The 22,977-nt window shown below is 60.2% G+C and overlaps 1 protein-coding gene across 3 annotated transcripts in view; it reads left to right on the forward strand.

Moving 5' to 3' along the window:
* The first annotated feature begins 395 nt into the window (after positions 1–395).
* The window catches only part of Zcchc14 (zinc finger CCHC-type containing 14), a 43,726-nt gene continuing 21,144 nt past the window's right edge, over positions 396–22,977 (forward strand). For 2 of the 3 annotated variants that reach the window (XM_063247749.1, XM_063247751.1), the window contains exons 1-2: positions 396–1,020; positions 15,078–15,198. In XM_063247749.1, the coding sequence (XP_063103819.1) occupies positions 463–1,020; positions 15,078–15,198 (679 nt within the window). In that variant the 5' untranslated portion in view covers positions 396–462. The remainder of the gene's footprint in view (positions 1,021–15,077; positions 15,199–22,977) is intronic. The other variant, XM_063247750.1, reaches the window with a different exon arrangement.

Consider the following 22,977-nt stretch of genomic DNA (forward strand, 5'->3'; position numbering starts at 1 on the left):
TGCGCCCCGCGGCCCGGGGCTAACGGCCGGCCTGGGCGCAGGCGCGGACGGCGCATGGCCGGCGCGGCCCCGGCGGGGGGCGGCCCGCAGTGACAGACCCTGCGGCGCGGGGGGAGATGGGGGCGGCCGCCTCCCGGGCGGAGACGACGACGACAAGGAGCGGCCGCCGCGCCACGGCCGCCGCTGGGCACGGGCACGGGCACGGGCGCGGGCCGGGAGCCTCCCGGTGAGCGGGGGCCCCGAGGCCGCTCGCCGCCGCCCCCGGCCGCCCCCGGCGCGCGCCCCCGCCCCGGCCCAGGCCCAGGCCCCGGCTCCGGCTCCGGCTCCGGCTCCGGCGCGCGCGTTCCCGGTCCCGGCCCGCGCGCCCCCGGTCTCGGCGCGCCCGGGCCGCGGCCCGCCGCGCCCCCCGGCCGCCCCCGCGCGGCCCCAGGCCCCGGGTCGCGGCGCGGCGCGGGCGGCAGCATGGTGGAGAAGCGCTGCCCGCTGCAGAGGGACAGCGTGTACCGCTGGTTTTCGGAGCTGCCGTCGCCGCAGCGTGTGGAGTTCCTGTGCGGCCTGCTGGACCTGTGCATCCCGCTGGAGCTGCGTTTCCTCGGCTCGTGCCTCGAGGACCTGGCGCGCAAGGACTATCACTCGCTGCGCGACTCGGAAATCAAGGCCAACAACCCCGCCGACCTGGGCAGCCTCACCAACCTGACGGACGAGGTGGTGCGCAGCAAGCTGCTAGTGTCGCTGGCACTGCTGGGCTCGGAGCAGCGCGAAGCGGCGGGCGTGCTCTACCGCACGCTCACGCACATCGACTCCATCATCCACAACTACGGGCTGCAGCTCAACGAGGGCCGCACGGGCGATGAGTTCCTGCTGCTCTTCACCATGGCCTCCAACCACCCGGCCTTCAGCTTCCACCAGAAGCAGGTGCTGCGCCAGGAGCTCACACAGATCCAGAGCAGCCTGAGCGGTGGTGGCGGGGGCCCCGGGGGCAAGGGCGCGCCTGGATCCACCTGCCCTGCCTGCCACAAGGTGGGTGCGCCTGTGTGTGCATGCCAGCAGCGTGAAGGAGGAGGGTGGGTGCCCGAGGATGCACCCCTCGCTCCAGTCCCCATCCCGTGTCCATACTCCAGCCTACACTCCAAGCCCATCCCTGGAAACTCCAAATCTGCACACCAGACCAGTGTCACACCCTTGTTTGCACCCCGGCTGCACCTGGAACCCACCAAGTCTGCACCTGCAGCCATGTGTACATCCCGAGCCTCCACTGCTCCCCAGACTCACACCTATAACACCTGTGTGTGCTCCAGACTGCACTGTGCCCCATTTCTGCAACTCAGATCTGCACCCATGACCTCAAGTCTGGTCCAGGCCACCAGTCTAAATCCATATCCCCAAGCCCCACCCCAAACACCCCCCCTCCTGCATCAGGAGCCCCAAAGCAGTCCCCTAATCCCCTACCTTGGATTTCCCTCCGAGGCCCGTGCCCCAAGACTACACACTGGCTCCTATCCCTAGTCCTAAACCATAGCAGGGTAAGGGCATCTGGGGTCAGAGGTTGGGGCTCCTTTGTTTCCTGTTTCTCCCGGGAAGATGATAAGACCTTTGTCCATGTCCTCATGCTCTGGGTGACAGATAACAGTTAAACGTTGTGTCCCCTTGGTTTCTGCAAATCTGGAGCTTATTACTCGGGCTCTGCAAGGTGGACCGGGGCGCTGGAGCTTGGGCCTCGGTAGCTGCCTGTGCAGGTATAGCCAGAGGGCCAGCGAGCGCGCGCATGCATGCTCAGAGTACGATGTGCACGCGGACGTGTGTGCGTGTGTGCGTACGTGTGTACACGGGAGCGCTGCGAATGTGTGTCCGATTGTCTTAGGAAGCCGGCGTCCGTGCCTGGCCAAGCAACAGTTAGTGCAGCTGCCCTGAGGATGGTGGTTCACTCTGGCAGCTCCATTTCACACATGGCCATGCGTTAGCCCCATCAGGATTCAGGCTTTGTCCAGAACCCGGGAGAACTGCGTCACTCAGAGTGACCACAGCCCAGTCGTGTAGTAGTGGAGCCGGCTAGTAAAATCCTGCAAGCTAAAGGGCTCCTCTGACCGGCCATGTGCACTGACGTAGGTCCCACTTGGGATTTCTTTGGAAAGTGGGGGCAGGCGGGGAGGCAGGGGGTCCCTCTGGCAAGGTCCTCTTTGCAGTGCCTTTGAGCTCTTTGAAGTTAAAATTCTTTAACGGACTTCACCTTGCCAGAGTGGCTGAGAAAGCTGTCTGCTTGGCTAGTGGTTGAGTCGTGTTTCTGTTTTAAAAATTTTTTTCCGGCTCTCTTTGAACCCCAGGCTGTGGCTTTTTCCTCCGTAGCGCCTCCCTCTAAGAAGTGGTTGTGGCATGCAGGTTGGTTATTGTTGATGCCTTATCTCTCTGGTGACATTTTCCTCTGTGGCCGGAGCTTTCTCTATGAGTTCTGTTCCCATCTGAGATTCCCTGTTGCATGTGTCCCTGCTCTAAGCAGAAGAGACAGGACCCAGGAAACGCCTTTACTGGCAGTCAATGGTGTTGGGCCATGTGCCGGGCACTGTCACCTGTCTGGGGCCTCGGGCTTGACGGCCAGCTCAGTCCCTGCGGTGGGTCCTGCCTCAGAGCTGCAGCCTGATCGTGCCCTGGCTGTGCACTGTGTCACTGTAAAGGGATGCTTGTGGGGTGTGCAGATGCCTTTCTATGCAGAAGGTGGTGGTTATCATTTTGGAAGGGAGTGAAGGAAATCTGGGGCAAAAGTATCTTTTACAAGAGAGCTATCTGTCAAACGGAAATCCCTTGATAAGGTAAAGGTGCTAATCTATGCCTCTTCCCCGCCTGGTGCCCTGCACTGAATTCACCAGCATGTGACCCTGGCCAGGCCGGTCCTGCTGCCCGCTGTCTCCCTGCTGCAAGGGACGGACGCTTTTCCTGAAGGTGAAAGTGGGGCCCGTGCTCCCTGAGCCCGGCTTCCTCCTCCCCGGCTGCCCTGGCGCTCACGGTTTGTTCTTACGAGGCGCGCGTTGTGTACACGTGCACTGTTGTGTGTGGCAGAGGGGTTTGTGCTTCCTGTGCTGGTTTTTGAGCTGCTGCCTGGGCCTGGCATGGTTTGGGAGCTTTGGAGACTCTGGGAGGCTCCATTAACCCTTCGTGCCGAGGGCTGTGGTAAGCGACCAGGGCCAGGTCCTCGGTGTCACAGTGCCAGGGTTTCATCAAACTCTGTTCCCACTGAGTATGTGTCACTCACAGTCCCAACGCCTTCCCAGCCTTGTGCTCAGGCCTGGCGCTGCTGAACCTCGGCTGGGGACCAGGGCGGGAGCTCGGGACCTCGGGACCTCGGGACCTCAGCCTTGCAGCCTGCTGTCGGGGCGACCCTGAGAAGCCCATCCCTTGGACGGCACGCGTGGCTTTGTCTTGAGCTCCCTGACCTCACTGACAGTTTTGTTTAGAGATAAAGGTGGGGGCTGCTTTTTAGATTCTTTGTCCCCAGTGAAGCTTTCAGTTTTTATTTAAACCTTTACCGTTCTGAGGACCCCAAGAAGTTTAAAAATGTGGGGTGTGATACACAGCATGTGATGGCAAGGCTGGTGACAGGCAGGGTCACCCGAGGTGCCCAATGCCCCGCAGAGTAGGGGCCCTGAGCCTCGGCCTGTGAGGGAGAAGCCGGCCCCCCCATGGCTCGGGTCAGCCTTTTCAGAGGTTTCGGGGCGTCGTTGGTAAGTGTCACCTTTGCTTCTTTTCATGTCACTGTCTCACCCCAAACCCCGTGTTCCTCGCTCGGCCTCCAGCCTGGCTTTCTGTCTCTGGGTTCTCTGCTGATCACCTCACAGGACTCTGCCCTGTGCGACCCAGGCTCCTGCCTGTCGCCTGCACCCTGCTGTGGTGGAGTGGCTGGACCGGGCATGGCGTGCCGGGGTGCAGCTGGTGGTTTCCAGTGCATGGTTCCGTCCTTCACCCCGAGCAGTCCACTGAGCATCCTTGCGGCTGTCCTGAGGGGGTGTCCTCTGGCCTGCCCTGGCCAGACGCAGCCCTCAGGCAGGTGTCAGGCAGCCTGGTGTGGGGAACAGTGGCTTGATTTTATCTTTTTGTTTTTTGTGGTCCTGAGGCTTGAGCCAGGGCCTCGTGCATGCTTTGCAAGCCCTTAGCACTGAGCTACATCCGTGGTCCATTTCACTTTGAGCCAGGGCCTCGCTGAGTTGCCCAGCCTGGCCCAGGTCCTCCGCCTTCTGCCTTGGCCTCCTAGTGGCTGGATGAAGGGCATGGGCCCGCACATCCAGGTTGAGTGTTTCTCAGAGTGCTGGCCGGGCTCACCAGTGCTGCTGAGGGCCGTGATGGGCGGTGGTCTTCCCGGGGGAGGAGTTCCTGCGCTGTCCTGGTGGCCTCTGGCATGGGGCATGCTGAGCATGGAGCTGCTGACTCCCACAGGTGCTAAGGAGGAGCCCGAGGCCTCTGTTACCTACACACACACACACACACACACACACACTCACACTCACACCCCTGGCCCCATGGCTGTGTTCAGAGTGACATGCGGCTGACCCGAGGCTATCACATGAGGGGCTCTGCCAGGCTCTGCCTGGTTTCTCCCTTAACCCTGCCCATGCCAGCTGACAGCCACCTGACCCAGCAGCATCCCTGGGGCAGACTTTGCCTGCCTGCTGTGGCTGCGGAGCGGGGGGACCCCACCAGAGGTATTGCTGATGCGTGCTGGATGGGGCAGCTTTGGGAGTCAGGATACCATTCCTGCAGCCCTGGTGAAGTCCCCAGCACAGGTCCCGGCATCCTCCGTGCAGCTGTGAGGGCTGGCAGAAGCCTCGTGAGGGCAGGACGGAGTGGCACTTCAGGTATCGTCTGCCCTCGTGTAGAAGACGGCCCACAGGGCGTCGTGTGCTCTGGAGACCTGGGGTCTGTGTCACATGGGGTGTGGCTGTCACGTGTGTGCATGGTCTGTGGCCTTGAGCACCCGCAGGAGCAGCCGAGCCGCAGCGTCAGCCCCTGGGTGTCGAGGCTTCGTCCTTCCCGCTTGCTCTGCCTGTGGACGGAGGGTGTTCTCGGGCAGCGGTTTTGTAGTGTGTCTCCATGAGCACCTTGGGCTGCGGAGGGAGCCTGCAGGGAGGTCTGTGCTGGTGCGTGGGTACGTGTGCAGAGCTGGCAGCTGTACCTCCTGAGAACCTGCGGAGCCCCCGAAACGAAAAATGACTCCCGCTTTCGTCCCGCTGCGGGTCAGGTCTTAGGAAAAGGCCCTCTCCGTGGGCTCCAGAATGGCCTGGCTTGGCTGCTTCTGACAGCCGGTCGCTTCCCTGGGCTGGGATGTGCCGATCGAGGTGCCAGCTTGGCACACAGGAAACATTGCCCAGCTGTAGTCGGGTTGATTGTGGACCGATCGAGCAGGAGAGCTCTGGACAGCTCTGCCCTGTGCTGGACTGGAAAGCCCGAAGTTAGCTAGAGGGAGGGAACCGTGCAGGAGAGACGGGCTCTGCCTGAGTCTGTGTCCTGGTGGCTGTGGGCAGGGTCTCTGACCAGCTGCGGGGCCGGGTCTTAAGCAGGTGCCCCACAGGCTCCCCGAAAACCCCCTCCCGCCCAGAGCGCCTTCCTGGGCCTGGATCCCATCCTTGACCTCTGTGCAGCTCCCTCAGAGCCGGGGTCAGGAGCCTGCCTGCCATTTCCTGTCTCTGTCCTCCCCCCCCTCGCCGACCTTTGACCACCACTGGTTTCCTGCTTGGCCTGGAGTTGGTGATTCTCGGACTGACTTTTTAAACAAAACAGAGCTTTCACTGCACTCTGCAGCTCCTCTTCCTCCTCTTCCTCTTATTTTTTTAGAATTTTGGTGCTGGATTTGGAACCCACAGGGGCCCTACCATTGCATTATACCCAGACACTGTTTCCTTCGTATTTTGAGACGGGATCTTGCAAAGTTTCCCGGCCTTTGCCTCCAAGTAGCTGGGACTGCAGGCTTGGGCCCTGGCCCTACCCCGGCGGCCAAGCTGCTCTTGTGCCCTGGGGACCTGAGGTCGCTGTGCCTCGCCTGGACATTTGGACACGGGGTGGGAATCCTGGTGTCAGTGCCTCTCGTTGCCTTCACGGTAGGAACGGCAAACCGGACCCCTCATGCGCCCTGGCTCGTGCCCTTCCCAGTGTTGGTGCCCGCTCCTGATTCTCCCCATCCCCTGCCCACCTCTTGTGTGCTATCTTTGGTCTCTAATCTTTGATTAAAATGCTTTTTATTAAAATGCAGTAACGTCTTAAGTCAAGAAAACCTCAAAGTAGGTAAGTGTAATCAGAGCCATGAGATTGAAGAGGTGACCCCAGAATAAAGCACCCCTGCCCTAAGGTCAGACGGGGAGGACTCAGGGTGCTGCGGGGCCAGGTGGCTGCTGTGATGTGCACTTAAAAGCCAAGGCCTTTGCCCTCTCACTAGCCAGCCGTTGAGGTCCTGTGTGTGTAACCGTGTGGAACGGTTCTTGGTAGAACTTTCCAGAGCCCTCATACTTGCAGATAGGAGACAGGGCCACCCCGCCTGTTGGGGTCCCGTGGGCTCCTGACCCAGCGTGGAGGATGCCCCTGCCCTGCACTCAGCTGCCTGTCCCGGGTGTGCGGTGGTCGGTCACATCAGTGACACCCTTCTTCCCTTTCCTGTTTTGTTGTTTTTTGGTCCCAGGGATGGAACTCAGGACCTCGCCCTTGCAAGGCGGGTGCTGTGTTGCTGAGCTGCGTCCCCAGCCACGGCTTCTTCCCGTTTCACAGTGGCTGTCGCTCACCTGTCACCAGCCTGTCCCCGACATGTTACAGATGGCGGGCGTGGCCTTTCCCCTTTGGCCAAACACCCGAGATATCTGCGGAACAGAAGTCAGGGTTGGCTTGGGTCACGCGGCCTGTGCTCTCATCCCGTTGCCTTGCTGTCCCTGCCACCCCCGCGTACCCGGGAGACCCCGCCTCAGTCCTGGGAGCAGTATCCCGCTTTCCCAGGGGACCCTTGCACCGGGCCTCGGGAGCTTTTACGTCACCTGCAGCCCTGCTGAGCCGCTCTCTCCTTCCCGTCTTGGGAGCTGTTTACGTTTCCAGGAATTTTCTCTTGCTGGAGACAGGAGCACTCGCTCCCCTGTGGTTAAAATCTTAGCTTTGGGTGGGCGATACAGTGATTCTTTTTAAAATCTGACATTCCTCAGTCTTCTTTTGGTGTGGCTTCTGGGTTTGGGCCTCAGCAGACGTTCATGGTACGCTGCGTGTGTCCCTATCACCCTCCAACGGCACGCGTGTGTGTTGCGTGTGTGTCCTGTGAGTGTCCTGTGTCTGCCGTGCAGCGTGCGCGCCGACGCACTCTGCAGTGTCCTCGGGCTGGCCTGAGCCATTTCCTGTTTTACGTTAACCGGATCATCTGGAACTGATTTGGAGCCAGGCACAAAGCTGGCTGGATGCTTCCCAGACCACAGTGCAGCCGTCCGTGCCATCTGCTGAGTGACCCGTCCCCCCAGCTCTGAGTCCCGTCTCTCCCTGTGTGTCTGGCCGAGCCGTCCTGGCCAGAGCGTTCTCCCTGGGCCGCCCTCCCCTGTGTGTCCCCGAGACCCCTGGGTTTGTCCTGCAGAGTGGAGCCCGCTGGCTCCTGGGCGGCGAGGGGTCCTGGAGCTGCCGGCCCCCCGGGGCCCGGCTCCCCGGACTTCTCTACGTGCCTGCTTTCATTCACGAGGTTTTCAGCCGCGTTTCTGCATCTCTCCGAAGTGCCCTCTCGTGTGCCCGGCCAGGCCTCAAGCCCAGGCGAGCTCCAGCTGTGTGGTGCATATGAGGGCAGTGTCTGGGCCCTGGGCCCCTGGATCAGGTGCGCACACACACACACACACACACACACACACACACACACGTGCGCGCGCGCGCACTGTACACATTGTGCACACGCGCACACTCACGACTCCCCGCGCCCAGGAGCCGACCTCACAGGGTGGTGCCCACTGACCCGAGCGCCCCGCCAGCGCTCCCACTACGCGTCCTCCCTGCCACAGGGACACTGTGGTCACCCCGGGCCGTGCTTCTCTGGAGACATTTAGCTTTGGAGTGATTCTCCAGGGGGTCAGGGCCCGGTCTGAGCCTCACAGCGAGCCCCTTCCCCGGGGGCCCCCAAGGCCAGTGGGCTCCCCCACTCTAGCCGAGCCCCGTCCCACCTTACAGCTTCTCCGCTGGTCTGAGCTGCGTCCTCGGCTCCTTCCTCCTTTTCGGTGGTGTCATTTTTAAAGAAGTTTTTTATTTTGAGACAGGGTCCCCCTAAGTCCAAGTCTCCCAGGCTGGACTCCAGTTGGGGATCCTCCTGCCTCAGCCCCGCAGTCACCCAGAAACCTCGCCGCATCCCTCGAGGTCCTTGGATGACAGGCCCACCACACTCCTGTGCTCCTGTCCCCCACTTGCCGGCCTGCTGACCCCTGGCCCCCTTGGCCCTGAGCCTTGCACACACTGTGCCCCCTGCTCATGCCCGCAGGTCTGTGGTATCTGCAGCCTGCACCTTGGGTGCTGGGTGCTCTGTGTCTGTGGCCCTGAGTTGGGGGAGCTCGGGGTACTCTTGATCCTGTCCAGTTCACTGGTGTGTATTTGTTTGATTTTGAGGCAGGGTCTCGAAACGCAGGCTTTGAGCTCGCTGTGGAGTCCAGGCTGGCCTTGAACTCACAGTGATCCTCCTGCCTCAGTCTCCTGAGTGCTGGGGTCACAGGGAGGCACCACCACGCCCAGCCTTAGCTTCCTCTATAAGAGCTGCCCTCACTGGCTAGGTGCGAGGAGCTGATGGGAGAGGTCCAGGGCCTGGGCCCAGGTCGAGCCACGTGGGCGTTGCTCAGGGGACCTGTTCCCGTCCTCCTCTCCCTGCTGCAGCTCAGCAGCGCCTTCCCCGGGTCTCCTAGGGCCCGGGCTGTGGCTGCATGTGTTGACCTGACAGTGCTGGTCGCCCTGGTGGCCGCAGCATGCTAGGCAGGCCATTGACAGGAGGAGCCCTGTGTCCTGGTCCCTGCAGTCCCCACAGGGCGACTCCCGATGGGCTCGGGGCTCGGTGCACCTCCTGCTCAGACCCGGTCTTGGCGCCACGTCCTGGTGTGGTGCGTCCTGGGGCTGGGCCACCCGAGGTGGCCGCTGGGAGAGGCCTCCTCCCCCTGCCGCAGTGTCCTGCATCTGCCTCCACCGAGATTCTGAGCATTCATCGATTTTTACTTTCTTTTTTCTTCTCTCCCTCTGATTTTTTAATGGGCAGAGCTGTAGGGTAAGGAATAATAAGAGGAATGTATTTATGTGGAAAATGTTTTTTTGGTTAGTGTTGGCTTTTGCTTGGTCTAAGTCAGCAAATAGCTTTCACTATTAAACTATCTATTTTCTTGTTCTGGTTTTTAGAGACGCATAATGACTGTTTTAGTAAAATGCTTGCAAATCAGTTTTCTTTTTTAATTTTACGGCTTCTTTCTATTTTTTTTAATGTGCTCTTAAATGTCTCTAGCAGATGCTGGCCCTTCCTGTCTGGAGTTGGGCGCTTGGAGGGCCGACAGAAGCGCGTGGCCACATGGTGGGTGGGGCTGTGTGGTAGGCACTGCCCAGGGGCCTGCCCGCCGGGTCCTCTGTCTCCGGGCTCTGTGTCCCTGTCCTTCCTGCCACGTGGCCCGGAGCCAGGGCCTAAGCGCTCCTGCTCCCCAAGGGCAGAGCCTGTAGATCGAGTAGGAGCCCGTCCCACCGCCCTGACCACTCGGGCACCTGTGGTGCGCAGAGGTGGAGACGTGCGAGGGGAGGGCTCTCAGGACCTTTCCTCGCTTGTACGAAGGCCTTCATGTTGAGACTTAATCTTTAGCTTGTTTTCTAATTATAAATGTACTGACTGTTCTCCATAGAAAAACCGGGAAACAAAGGTATAAAATAAGAGTTGCCCGGAGAGCCGGGCGTGGTGGTGCGGGCCTGCCACCCCAGCTCAGGAGGCTGAGGCAGGAGGGTCTCGGTGAGTTTGAGGCCAGCCGGCTGCATAGTCAGATGCTGTCTCAACCTCTTCTCCAAAAACGTCACCTGGAGATGAGTGCTGTCAGCTCGCTGCGGCGTGGCTGTGGTCTCTCTTGTCCCTCTGCGTGTCTGCTCGCACACACATAGCCGCTGTTCCTTCTCCTTCTTTGTGAATGTTCTGGGACCTTTCATTGTCTGACATTCCTTTGGAAGGCTTCGGAGCACTTACATGTTTGTAAATTTACACATTCAACTGTCAGTCTTTCTCCAGAAGTTTGTGTTTGTTTTCACCCCTGTGGAGGGAGGGCATGGGGCAGGAGCACAGCTGGGCGCCAGGCTCTCACCTAACTTGCAGGAGACTCTTGGTGGCAGGGGCAGCGGCCCAGAAGGGGGAGGAGGGGGGAGGGGAGGGCAGGGGAGTCGCTTGCTCACGCTCACAGCTGCACTGGGCTCTCCTGTGTTGAAGCCTGCAGGTGGTGCAGAGGGGCAGAGGTGTGTGAGCGTGAGCTCGGCGTGGCCTACGCTGCGGTTGGCCTTGACTGGCACCGAGCAGGCCGCTGTGTCGCTCCCTCCCGAGCGCCGGCTCCAGGGAGGGCTGTGGGTAGCCACAGTTCGGATCCTGCCGGTTCACCAAGCCGCCTCACACTGATCGCAGTAGGAGAGCTGGTGGCTTGTCATGTGGACTGTCTTCTGTCTTTCCGTTTATCCGAGAGCTGCATCTCCAGTACTCACTTGGTTTAAGTTTGAGTCAGGGCCTTACTGCGTGGCCCAGACGTGCCCTCCTGCCTCATGTGGCCGTGACCGCAGGTGCACCGTCAGGAGCCCGTGTTAAGTGCGGTCCTTTGCAAGAGGAGCGGGCTCCCTGCACCCCAGGGCGGGACCACAGGAGCCTGGCAGTGTTTGGAGCTCTGGCCATCCCCGCTGTGCCCGAGTGGGCAGGAGCTGCAGGGTCCTCCAGAGCCGGTCCCCAGAGCGCACTGAATTAACTGAGCCACCTGCCTGGCATGCTGGGAGCGGCATGCTGTTACCGATAGGCAGCAGCTCTCTAGGCACAGAGGTTTCTCCAGTTCTGCGGTACCGAGTGCATCCGGTTAACCCTGTTGAAAGCCCTGTGTGGCCGGGGCCCTCGCTTTCACCGGAGGTGAGGCGGGCTGCCCAAGCCTGGGGTCCCTGGGGTCTAGTCTGAGGGGACTCCCGCACCTATGGCCAGAGGAGGCTGGCTTCAGCTCCTTGGCTGTGCAGAGAGCATTTGGAGGGCTTTCGGTTCTTCATGTGGAGGTGACTTGATCTGTGTGTTGTGGACAGCGGGTGCTGCAAAGGTCACAGAGACCTATGCCCGCTGCACGTGCTGTTGACGGTGAGGACAGCCCAAGCGTGGTCCTGTGCTGGTCCCTCCCGCCCGCTCCTCCGGGGCTGCTTCCCCTGTGCCACTTGTCACAGGCTTTGGCTACACCTGGCTTTTTCCCTGGCTTTTTGACACAGGGTCTCCCTGTGCAATTCAGGCTGGCCTTGAGCTCACCTTGTAGCCCAGGCTGATCTTTGAATTTGCAATGATCCTCCTGCCTCAGCCTCCCAAGTGCCAGGATGACAGGTGTGTGGCACCATGCCCTGCTGTACGCTGACTTTTTAAGCGTGTACCTCGCAGTCGCTTAGCAGCGAAGCCTGGCTCTGGCCCTGCCCTGGTGCTGTGTGTGTGTGTTTGGTTCTGTTGGACCCGTCGCAGGCATTGTGCAGCTGTGGACAGTGTGGGCTGGCTGCCTTGTCCATAGCAGGCTGGGAGGGGCCTGATGTGTCCGAAGGTCGAATCTTTGGATGTGGTAGGCTGCTAGACTTCGGAAGCTTCCCCCTGGCTATCGGGAGCCTTGTGGTGGACACCGTGTCCGATTCCATTCCTTAGCTTCTGTCCAGGTGGCCCAGGTGCGCTGCAGCAGAGCCAGCCTTGGCCTGTGAAGAGTCTGACGGTGGCCTCCCTGGGCTGCGGTCACCACGAGACACCAGGAGACACCACGCTCCTGCTACTTGCTACCCCTGTCTGGGTGCTGTGCCATGCTGGGGCCGTGGGGCTCTCTGGGTGCGTTTGCGTGCAGGACCATCGGTGGGCTCGTCATGGCCTGGTGAGGGAGGCTCCAGGGGGTGCTTGTGCCCGCTGGTCACGGGCTGCAGGTGACAAGCAGAGGTCACCCTGCCCACATGGGAGGCATCATTGTCCCTGGCCTTGATGTGGGATGCCAGCAGGACCCTCACCCATTAGGATAAGTGCCATTAGGATAAGTGCCCTCCTGATACGGCCAGCAGGGAGCCCTCAGCAAACAAAACCTAGAGGTCCCTCGAGGTGACAGCTGTGGGCGGGGAGGGCAGCGGAGGCCTTCTGAGCAGGCACTGCCCCCTGCGAGCAGCAGGCGGGGCCGTGCTGCCAGGCTTGGACTCGGGAGGCGACATGACATGTGCAGTCCGGCTGCCCGCTGCGTCCGGCTACTGACTGGAGCCCCGCGGCTGTGTGAGTCAGGAGCGTCTGAGTTGAGCTGCCGAGGTCACATGAGCAAATTAACCTCACCAAAAATAACCCCAAAAACAACATTTCTGGGAAACAAAAGTGAAGGCAGCTTTCATTGTAAACAGAGGCGAAAGGAGACAGAGGGGGCTGGAAGAAGTGAGCAGCTGGGGACTGGGAAGAAGGTGCTCCGGGAAGGACACGGAGGGGGAACACTTCCCTGCAGCGCTGCGGTGCGAGGTGTTTCCTGCCCAGTCCTCACGGCCGCAGTGACGTGTGTGCACGTGTGTGTGCGTGTGTGCGTGTGTGCGTGTGTGTGTGTGTGCGCAGTCCTCGGTCCTCCTGTTGATCCACAGGAAATGCTTCCCTGGGAATGGGCAGTGGGACCCCGTTAGTGCCTGGGCAGCCTTGGGCCACCCTGTTACCATGGGCCTCACACACAGATCACAGACAGCGGGCATGGAGGGGCACGCCTGTAACCCCAGCAGTCCGGAGGCTGAGGCAGGAGGGTCACCATGAGTTCGAAGCTGGTCTGGGCTCCATAGTGAGACACTGATTTGTCTCAAAAATCAGTCAAACCACAACAAAAAAGCTCCTCCAGAGCTCCTGACCAAGTGTGCCTTTGGGGTCTGGGGACATCCTCTGTGCCCCAGGGCTGCAGCGTGCAGTGTGGCTAATGTCAGAGTCCCCTCTGCCCTGGCCCCACGGCCGCTGTTGGCCACTGGCCCTCGTGCATGGTGGCGGGGGGTGGCCCGGCACTTCCCGCTCACCTGCCTCCTCGTTCCAGGCCAGGATGGAGAACTCCAGTCCGCAGGGCCCGAAGGTCTGGGGTGGTGAGAGCGCCAGCTGGGCCCTGCGGCCACAGAGTCACCTCTGCAGCTGGGAGTGATCAGCTGCTTCTCCGAGGTCTTGCCTGGTGGGGGAGACGCACGCCAGGGAGCACCATGGCCGTGGGTCCCAGCCCTCGGGTTTGCCAGGCCTTTCAGGGCACAATCAGAGCCACAGACAAGACAGGAGGTGCAGTCAGTGCACGTAACCGGACTTCCTTTAAACACCACACCCCAGGGTTATATGGGAAAACTTGGTGTCTGATTTAAATACTCCCTGAGGGCACACGTGCGTGGATTGAATACTCAGGTGATACTCGCTGTGTTTCCCCCGAAGGCCAGCAGGGCTGATCACGTGGGTGAAGGGCTGTGTGTGGCGGGCACGGGGGCTGGGGACCAGTGACTGGGGACGGAGACCGGGGACCCCATCCACCCTGCGCCGGCCCCCCATGCGGTATCTGCTGCAGAACCAGCACCAGCACTGGTCCTGAGGGTGGCACTGCCACTGAGGCGGTCCTGCCGACAGCGTGGTCCTGTGGGGCCGCCTGGGGCCCAGGCTGGACACTCCTGCGTGGCCATTGAGTGATGAAAGCAGCTTTTGGAAATTAAAGGGAAATGGCTTATGGTTGAGTTACAGATGTTAAGCAGTCTAGGTGCTTTGCCTTTTCTCAGAATGGCTTGGTGGTCTTATTCCAGGGAGCGGCCTCCTGGAGGAGTCTGGAGTGGGCAGGTGCGTCTTCTCGGGTGCCCACCCTGTGATGGGCCTCGTGGGCCGTGGCTACCCAAGACCAATGGCTGCTCGCCTTGTAGCCCAGCGAGGCTTCCTGCTGGGGGGCTCTGGCAGGCGGGTGTGTCAGGTCCAGGCCCATCAGAGGCCCGTGGAGTGCGGTCGGCACCCTCCTCCTGTCCCTGCCCCTGCCTACCCCAAGCCAGCTCTGCTGGGCCAGCTCCCGCCTGCTGCCCAGCATGCACATGTCGGAACAGCTGCGCCCGAGGGGGACCAGCGTGGGCGCCTCGGCCTAAGCAGCTCCGCAGGGAACAGCAGTGTGGGGTGTCCCTGAGAGGTGACCGCTCTCGGCGTCTGTTAGAACGAGACTGTGCAGAGGGGAAGGCCCTGCTGGCTTTTACTCCGTGTCCAGAACTTCTGGGGCGGGAGTGATGCTGCCCCACGGAGCTGGGGTCCAGCTCTGCCCAGGGCCTGCGCTGCCTGTGAAGAGGCAGGCGGGGGTCCTGTGCTCGGGACTCGCCCCCACACATGGGGTGTGCTGGGGAGTGTCGTTCTTTGGAGCCTGTCCTTGCACCCCCAGGGGCGCCCCAGGCTGTATTATCAGGGTGCTCCGTACCCAGGACTGCGGTCCCCTCTGCCTGAGCGCCCTGGAAGTGGTGCTGGTGCCTGCTAGGGCTGTTCTGCCCTGTCACACTGCTGTCCCCGTGGTTTTTAGAGCATCCAGACGGGTTCACTAGGTGCACGAGGGTGGTGCTAAGTCCTGCTCTGTAACCTGTCTTTAGGGGAACGGACCCACTTGAAAAAGAAGGTCTTCTCAAGTCAGGTGTGCGAGTTGTGCCAAGGTGACCTCTGTCCAGGCACTGAGCGCCTGCCGCCAGGCGGGGTCTGCCTTTGGCTGACGTCACAGGGGCCCCCACTTCTCACTGCAGGAGCGGTTCCGAGGGTGGTGGCAGAGCAGTGCCAGCCTGCTCGAAAGCGTGAAGCAAACAGCGGCCCTCAGGACAGACAGACGCTTGTCACTGAGGAGCCAGCGCCGTCCTGTCCGCGCGACAGAGAGTGAGTCAGGTGTGTTTTGTCTCCCCAGATGGCCCCCCGGGCCGAGCCCCCCGTGAACAGCGTGGGGAACAACAGCCTGGAGAAGGCACTGCACACGTCCGCACATTCCACGGAGGAGCCCAGGAGGCCGCTGGGGAAGCTCGGCAAAGGTGGGTCACGGCCGCCCGGCGGTCGTGGAGCGGGAGCCGGCAGGGCAGACGCGTGCCCCCGGGGCTCTGTGGGGCTCTCGCTCTTCCGACCCTGCAGGTGCCGCCCGGGCGTGTTTGGCAGGAAGAACCACGTGCGGGGGTGTCACTAAGGGACGCAGTTGTCAAACACCCTGTGTTCCCCACACTAGAACACGGGCGTCCTCAGGCTGGATGCCACCTGGGCGGCCCCGTCCCTGAGCCCCTCACTGTGGCTCTGCAGGGCTCTGTCCACACAGCCCTGATGCCCCAGCCGTGAGCCCCCGAGGGCAGCTGTGCTCCCAAGGACCATGCACATGTGTGCTCCTGTGATCTGGGTCTGTGGCTGGCGCAGGGTGGCCGCCTTGGCTCGGAGGTTGGATCTGCACCGCTTGTCTGTCCTTTGTCCTCCTGTGTCCCCCGTATCTCCTGAGGGTGGTGAGTGCCGAGTCTCACCAGCAAAGTCCCACCTGACACGGCCACCGGAAACATTGGCCTCTGGCTGGGGCTGGGGCTCAGGACCCTCTGGCCTCTCCCTTTTTGCCACGTTTGAGTCACATGGGTGCATGGTAGCCTGAAAGTCCTGGTCCCTGCAGCCTTTCCAGGTGCTGGCCATGACCACCGTGGAGTCCTGCAAGGTCACACCTTCCCCTGAGGCCCCTTCCTCCCGGGGCCATGACCTGGTTTGAACGTCCCTTCTGCCCGGTCATCCTGGGGACGCAGAGAGTGGGCAGGACCCATGTCACCCAGTGCACTGCCTTTCCCTTTCGGCACGGTGTCTCCAGAGAGACGCCACTGGAGCCTGCGCCCTGCAGGCCAGGAGACCTGGAGACAAGCCCCGTTCTTGGTTTCTGCTGGGTGCCCGGGGGTCGCCCACCGTTATCTGGTCTGTGTACTTTGGTGCCCAGAGAGGCAGGTTGCCTGGTTCTGATGCTTGCTGAGGCAGGGTGCTTGGCTGTGAGTGTCCTGTGTCATCCACGGTGACCGTGTCCCTGTCACCCGCTGTGTCTTGTGCATGTGCAGGGATGAAAGCACATGGCGCAGGACGTCTATGTGCAATACCCAGCGGCCACCCCACGGAACCATGTGTGACTACAACTCCTTGCGTCCCTGGGGGATGTGGCCAGGGACAGTTGTGCAGGTGGGGCCCCTGGGCGGGAGCTCAGGAAGCAGGCTGGATGTGGGCTGGAGTGGTGGGGGAGACGGTTCTGGCACCCGGGTCTTTGGACCTCGGTACCCGTTGTGCCTTTGGCGGTGCTGAAAGCCAGCATCTCGGGGCCCTGCTGGCTTCTCCAAGACACGGATGACGAAGCCTCCACGTTGTGTGTGTGGCACCTGTGGGTATGCTGCGATTAATCTGCGCTTTGGGGCAGGGGAGGTCACTGCCGGGCTGCCAAGGGCTGCGTGTATCACGGCAGTGTGACAGCGCCCACAGGCCGGAGAGCGGGTTCCTGCAGGATGAGGCGGTGTCAGCCGCCCGGTGTCCCAGTGCGGTGTTCTCTGCTATCCCGTGCTCGATGGCAAGGACTTGGCACACAAACCCGGTGCGTTCCCACTGCGCGGCCCACTCGGGCACTTTGTTTGCCCTTCGGTCATTTTTGTTTTGTTTACTTCAGTGCCGGGGTCGGCCGGGCCTCACACCTGCTGCGTGTGCACATGTGTGTGTGCGCGTACACACGTGTCTTCCTCAGTCGTGGTCTCTGAGGAGGGGGCTGGAGCTGGGAGGAGGCCGCCGTCCCCAGGCCTCCCTCTGGGCAGGCGTGAGGCTCCTCCTGGGCCCGGTCAGCCCACTTGTGCAGCGCGGTTGAAGCAAAGCGTCTCGCACCGGAAGTGGCTGTGCCTGGGTCTCGAAGCCAGTGCCCTGGACACCCCGCATTGTTGGCGAGCTCCCCACCTTGTCCTGGGGTGTCACCGTGCCTTCTCCGTGTCAGGTTTGTGTGCGTGCTCACGCAGCATCAGGGCCCGGCCCTGGGCTCTGATCCCTGCGTGGACCACCTGGCGCCTTCGTCCTGGCCGTCCCCACACTCCTGCTGGCCTCTGGGGTGTCCTCGCATGCTTGGTGATGCACAGCTCCACTCGCTGGGTCTCCCCTCCATCCATGCATCTGAAGTGTTTCTTCCGAGCTCCACGGTGAGCCTGGTCTGGAGAGGTTTCCGGAGAGGTTTGTGTTTCCCTTTGGGCTCGGGCGGCAAATGGGAGCAGAGCCCGCAGCCCGGGGCCTCAGTGACGCCGCCGTGCGTAGAGCAGCTCCCGTCCTCTTCCTCGTCCTCACACACCTGGGCCGTGGAGATTGCTGTGCTGCCCACGAGGTGGAGCCCACACGGACGTGCCATTTGATTGAGGTTTCGTGGAGAGTCCTGTGTTGAGTGAATATTGTCAGGGTCCTGGCGTCCTCATGCTCTCTCCCAGATGTGTGGCACTCGAGTGGCACCAGGCTGTGCCGCTTCCCGATGAGTGACGTTGGGATTGAGGTCTGGATTTAAAACACCTTCTGTTCCTGCGCACGCGTGGACGGGAAATCAGAGTGGGTAGGACACGCGTTGGCACAGTCTGTCCCTGAGTGCCCTCCAGGCCGGGGGATGCGGGGACAGCATGGACACAGGCTTTGGCGTGGCCTGGGGTCCTCTGTGGAACAGCGGTGGGTACACGGCACTGGAAATCACTTTCCGAGGCTTCGGGACGTTGCCTGCAGGGTAAGGCGCAGACAGGGAACCTGGTGCTCTGCGGAGCCTGCGGCTCTGGGGTCCGCAGTGCTGGGGTTGTGGCGGGGTGTGGGCTTGCCCTCCTTTCCCGTCTCGGGAGGGCGTGGCCCTGCCATGCCTGCTGCCCTGTCCCTGCCCGTCTGTCCCCTGCTTGGACCTGGCTGTGTGTGACACCCATCTCTCCACCAGCTTCCCGGCCCTGGGTGCCAACTGCACAGCCCTGGCTCTCCTGCCAGGTGACAGGAACCCGGCCCCTGTGGCAGGCGCAAGCTTCCCGTTTCCTCCAGACAGTTGGGGTCACTGTGTCACAGTGTGGAGAGGACCCAGGCCATGCAGCCTGAGGACTGGAGGGGCAGTCGTGTGTCCAGGAGGAGGCCGCAGCTGAGCGCAGTGACAGCTGCGTGCACCTAGAAACACTCACTGGAAAACCATGACGTGGTGCAGAAATTTGTGGGGAAGCTCCCTGTGATTTCAGAGCTAGACTTCTCTGTTATTTGCAGTCATTTCTGTTTATTGTTTCTCATTTGCCTTTTTGTTTTCTTCTGAGACAGGGTCTCACTGTGCAGTTCGCGCTGGCCTTGAACTAACTAAGCGTCCCAGGCTGGCCTCGAGCTCCTGATCCTCCTGCCTCAGCCTCCTGAGTGCGGGCTTACAGATGTGAGCCACTACGCCCAGCTTTCGTTTGTCTTCTACACAGAATTACGTTCATGTCACTCCAATAATTTGTAATTTTTCAGTTACAATAACAAGCATTTCTTAGTATTGTTTTTATTTTTGTTACTGTGATGCTTTCCTGTGCGCTGGGCAAGGGCTCCACCCCAGCCACACCCCGACCCTACAATCAGGGTCTCTGCAGGCTCCAGAGTGGAGCCCATTCAGCAGGGCCCAGGGCCCTGCTCCCCCAGCATCCCTCCTGGCCCTGGACTGGGGCTGGGCAGGCGCAGAGCTGGGGGTGTACAGGGGGTCGGTCGTGGTCGGTCTGGCATCTGGAACTGGCTGAGGGACACTGCCTGCTTTTCTGTCTTCCGCCCGGCTCTGAGTCACTTCCCCTGGTCCAGGAGGTTTTCCTGTCCTTCCCCTTCGGCCTGCTGTTGTGTCGCCCGGGACCTGCGGGAGCAGGGCAGGCCCAGGGGCCTCCGTGGATACTCGGGCATTGAGCTTTTGTTGCTCCAGGAGGGAAGAGTTGTGGACCAAACGAGCCACCGGGCACGGTTTTAAACGGCACGGTTTTAAAAGCACCCTGCTGGGAAAACAGAAAAGCTGTTTATTTGCTGACAGTTGGACAGACGAGGTTGTTAAGAGTTTTCTGGTGCAGTAGAGAAGCAGAAGGAAAGAGAAAGTGAGGTGGCCTTTATTGAGGACACGGAGAGGAGCCCGTAACCTGGGGGTTTGGCTTCTCCTCCTGCCAGACCCAGGGGGCAGAGGGTTACCTGACCTCTGATCGGAAGTGGCCCGTGGGGCGGGCATTGATGGCATGCGAGGAACTGATTGGAATTCTCTTCCAGTGCAAATGGGAAAGGAAGTTGCAGTTAGGGCTGAGGGGGAGAAAGGAGGAAGTGGCCATGGGGTAAGCGTCCCCCCTGTGGCCTTCCGCCACGTTAGACCACGCCATGGTGTGCAGTAATCTGCACAGGGCAAGGACCTTGCAGTCCTGCCTCTGGTATGTTAGGAAAGGGTCAAATCCCCCTGACTCCGTCCAGCAGGACGGGGGCTGTGTGGGGTCTACGAGGGTTGACGGGACGAGGCTTGATGCCCACGGAGGAGCCGGTGCCAGGTGTTCCAGCCAGGACAAGGAGTTTTTTGTCGGTGAGTGCTTACATCCTGGATTGGAGAAATAAAAGACAGGGTGCCATGGGACTTAGGCCACCATCGTGATTAAAGGACCAGGAGAGGTAGAAGGCAAGGTGCCTTCTCCGAATGTGTCCATCCATCGGGGCCCTGGTGAGGAAGAATCTGGAAAACGAGCGTGGGCTTGGGAGGGCTGGGTTACGGAGGCCAGTGACCCCGGGCTGAAGGACAGGAGGAGGAGTGCAGTGGGCCTGTCCCTGGTCTGGGGGGCTGAGCTGGAGAGAACGGGACGCACGAGAAACTCAAGGCCTGGCGGATGAATGGTGTTTGGGGAGTCACCCGGGAAGGGAGGGAGGGCTGTGGCTGTGGCTGTGGCTGTGAGTGAGGGGCGCCCAGCCCCGGGGGGCTCCTGTTTAACTAAGCAGCTGAGGGCGGAGAGACCAGGGTGCTGTCAGGGAGAGGAGCTGGCGAGCGCTCTTGGTGTGCCCTGGGAGTGTCTAGGAGAGACGGCCCAGAATGCTGCCGTGAACAAGCAGGGGACTGTGAGGCTCAGGAACCAGATGGGGCCAGAGACACCGCTTGGTCTGACGGTGTAGCCGTGGGTCCTGGCTAAGACACAGATGGTGGGAGACAGGAGATGCGGTGACCGCTCAGGATGTGTAGGGTCAGGGGAGGGAGGGCGAGGGGGCCACCGCTTCGCTTGACTGAGGTGGAACCAGTGACCTTGGCTGCCATTGGAGACGGGAGGAGGACCGCGTGGGGGCCACTCTGCTTTGGTTGTGGGCTCAGAAGACTAAGATACATTAGGTCTCCTGGGGTATGGAGGATCTGGTTTGGTCCCATCAGGAGGTTGGGGAAGGCGAGATCAGCATGTTTTCATAGCAGGTGTGGAGGCAGGAGAGGACCGGGATGCAGGCAGCAGAGGAGGAGGCTTTGGGGGGCAGGAAGATTGGGGAGTAGGAAGGGTCAGCCACACATGAGTTCAAAGGGCTTAAAAATGCAGGAGCCCAGGGAAGTGCCCCGAGCTTGGCTAAGGCTAAGGGCAGGAGTGGAGGCCAGGATGGTGCAGCCCTAAAATGCGCTTTGAAGGTGTGTTTTTATGAGGCCATTTGCCTTTTCTACTTTCCCTGAGGATTGTGGATGGTATGGGATGTGAAGGCCCCGGGTGATGTGTAAGCTTGAGGATCCCTGTTGAGTGATCTGAGAAATAAAGGTGGGACCGATATCTGACTGAATGCCCTGAGGTAGAACAAACCTTGGGATGATTTCCTGTAACAGGACCTTAGTAACTATATCAGCGGTCTCCCTGGCTGTGGGGAAGGCTTCTGTCCATCCTAAAAAAATACAAACAAAGGTGAGAAGATATTTGAGAGCTTTGTGGTGGGGCATGTGTGTCAAATCTACCTGCCAGCCCCGACCAGGGGTGTGTCCTTGAAGCTGATGAGTAGGAAAGGAAGGGGGTCCGTGTGTCCCTGAGGAGAGGTCCTAGCACAGAGATGACGGTGAGAGTAACCTGAGGAATGATAGCTCTTAGAGAAGGGTGTGGGCTGCCGGGGCTAAGAGCGTATAGGGCCTGCGATCCTACAGGGAAACAGTTGTGTAAGTCAGGGATGCTGTCTAAGGCCTGCTGATCTGGGAGAACAAGTTTTGATCCCTGGAAAATCTGTCCCTGAGTGTTCTGTGTATAACCTGGTTTATGAAGTAGCTGTAGCTGCTTTGGTGAATAATTAGACTGAGGTAGACTGTTTGGGACTAACGGGAGAAGATGAGAAGGACAGGGCCTTTGTGGCTAAGGTGGCCTGTGAATCTGCAAAGGCATTGCCTTGAGCAATGGGATCTGCAGAAGTCTGGTGTCCCCTACAATGAGTAAGTGCTGCCTGCTTTGGGAGTAGCTGCCTCTAGGAGTTTAGAGGTGCATTAATGATGGGGGTTCCCTGAGAGTTGATATAACCACATTCTCGCCACATAGAGGCATGAGAGTATAAAATGCTAAATGTATATTTTGAATCAGTGTATATATTTCTGACTTTGTCCTTTGCTAGTGTAAGAGCCCTTGTAAGGGCAGTAAGTTCTGCCCTGGGGGAAGAGACCCCAGGTGGCAGTGGATTTGCCTCTGTAACTTCTAACTGGTTAACTATTGCGTATCCTGCCTTTTTTGGCTGTCTGTGTTTGTTGAACTGCCATCTATGAACCGTGTGTCAAAGGCTAGAGAGAGAGGTGTGTTACTGATGTGAGGGAAAGGGGTGGGAGTCATCTGTAAAATCTCCATACAGTCATGATGAGGATGGCCCTCTGAGGTGGGAAGCAAACCTGCCGCGTTACGAGGACCACTAGTTGCCATGGACACAAGGGTCCTGAGAGAGGACTAGGCGCACCCTTTGGAGGTCAGCAGGGGTCATCAGAGCAGGGAGCACCTTGTGTGAGATGAGCTCACGTAGGTGATGAGGTGAGTGCACTGGAATAGACTGCCCTAACGTGAACTCCTTAGCTTCCTGTGTCAGGAGGGCTGCAGCCGCAGGGGCTCAGACAAGGAGCCCATCCTCACGCTGTTGTCTAACTGCTTTGACAAGTAGGCTGCTGCTTGAAAAGACGGCCCCTTCTTGTGTCCTAGCACACCCACAGCGCTGTGGCCCTGAGAAGTCATGCACAGAGTGAAGGGTGAGGGCTGGGCCCTGAGGAGAGCCTCCTTCAGGTTATGGGAGGAGGCCTGTGTGGGCGTCTTGGGGCCTCGGGGTTCTGATAAGGGGCCCTTGGAAGCTCTGTAGAGGGTTTGGGCTGGAGCTGCAAAGTTAGGGATCCAGAGGCAAAAGAAGTTAGCTAAACCTGGAAAAGACAGACCCTGTTGTTTGGTTGTGGGCACCTGTGATCTGTGGTGATGGAACGAGTGATGGGGACCACAGACCAGATACGTGACCTTTGGGGAAGCTACTCGGGCTTTAGCAGGACAAACCCTGTGCCCACATTTAGAGCAAATTGAGGAGACTGCTGTGAGCTGTATGGCTGAAGTGTGGGATGGAGAATGCGGGGGAAGGTCATCAGCGTATTGAAGCAGGGTGCTGGGCTTGAGGTCAGGAGCTGTAAGGTCAGCAGCAAGAGCTTGGCTAAGGAAATGAGGGCCCTTCCCAAGCCCCTGGGGAAGCACTGCCCGGAAAGTTGTTGAAATCTGAGGGTGTCTGTGTCAGTCCACAAAAATGCAAATAAATCTTGACAGTAAGGGTGTAGGGGATGGCTGGTAAGGACAGTGTCTTTCAGGCCTAGGCCTGTAAGGTGTGGT

The sequence above is a fragment of the Cavia porcellus genome, unplaced genomic scaffold (assembly GCF_034190915.1).
Source record: "Cavia porcellus strain 051 isolate PalLab524CR breed Dunkin Hartley unplaced genomic scaffold, mCavPor4.1 scaffold_4, whole genome shotgun sequence".
NCBI classification, from domain to species: Eukaryota; Metazoa; Chordata; class Mammalia; order Rodentia; family Caviidae; genus Cavia; species Cavia porcellus.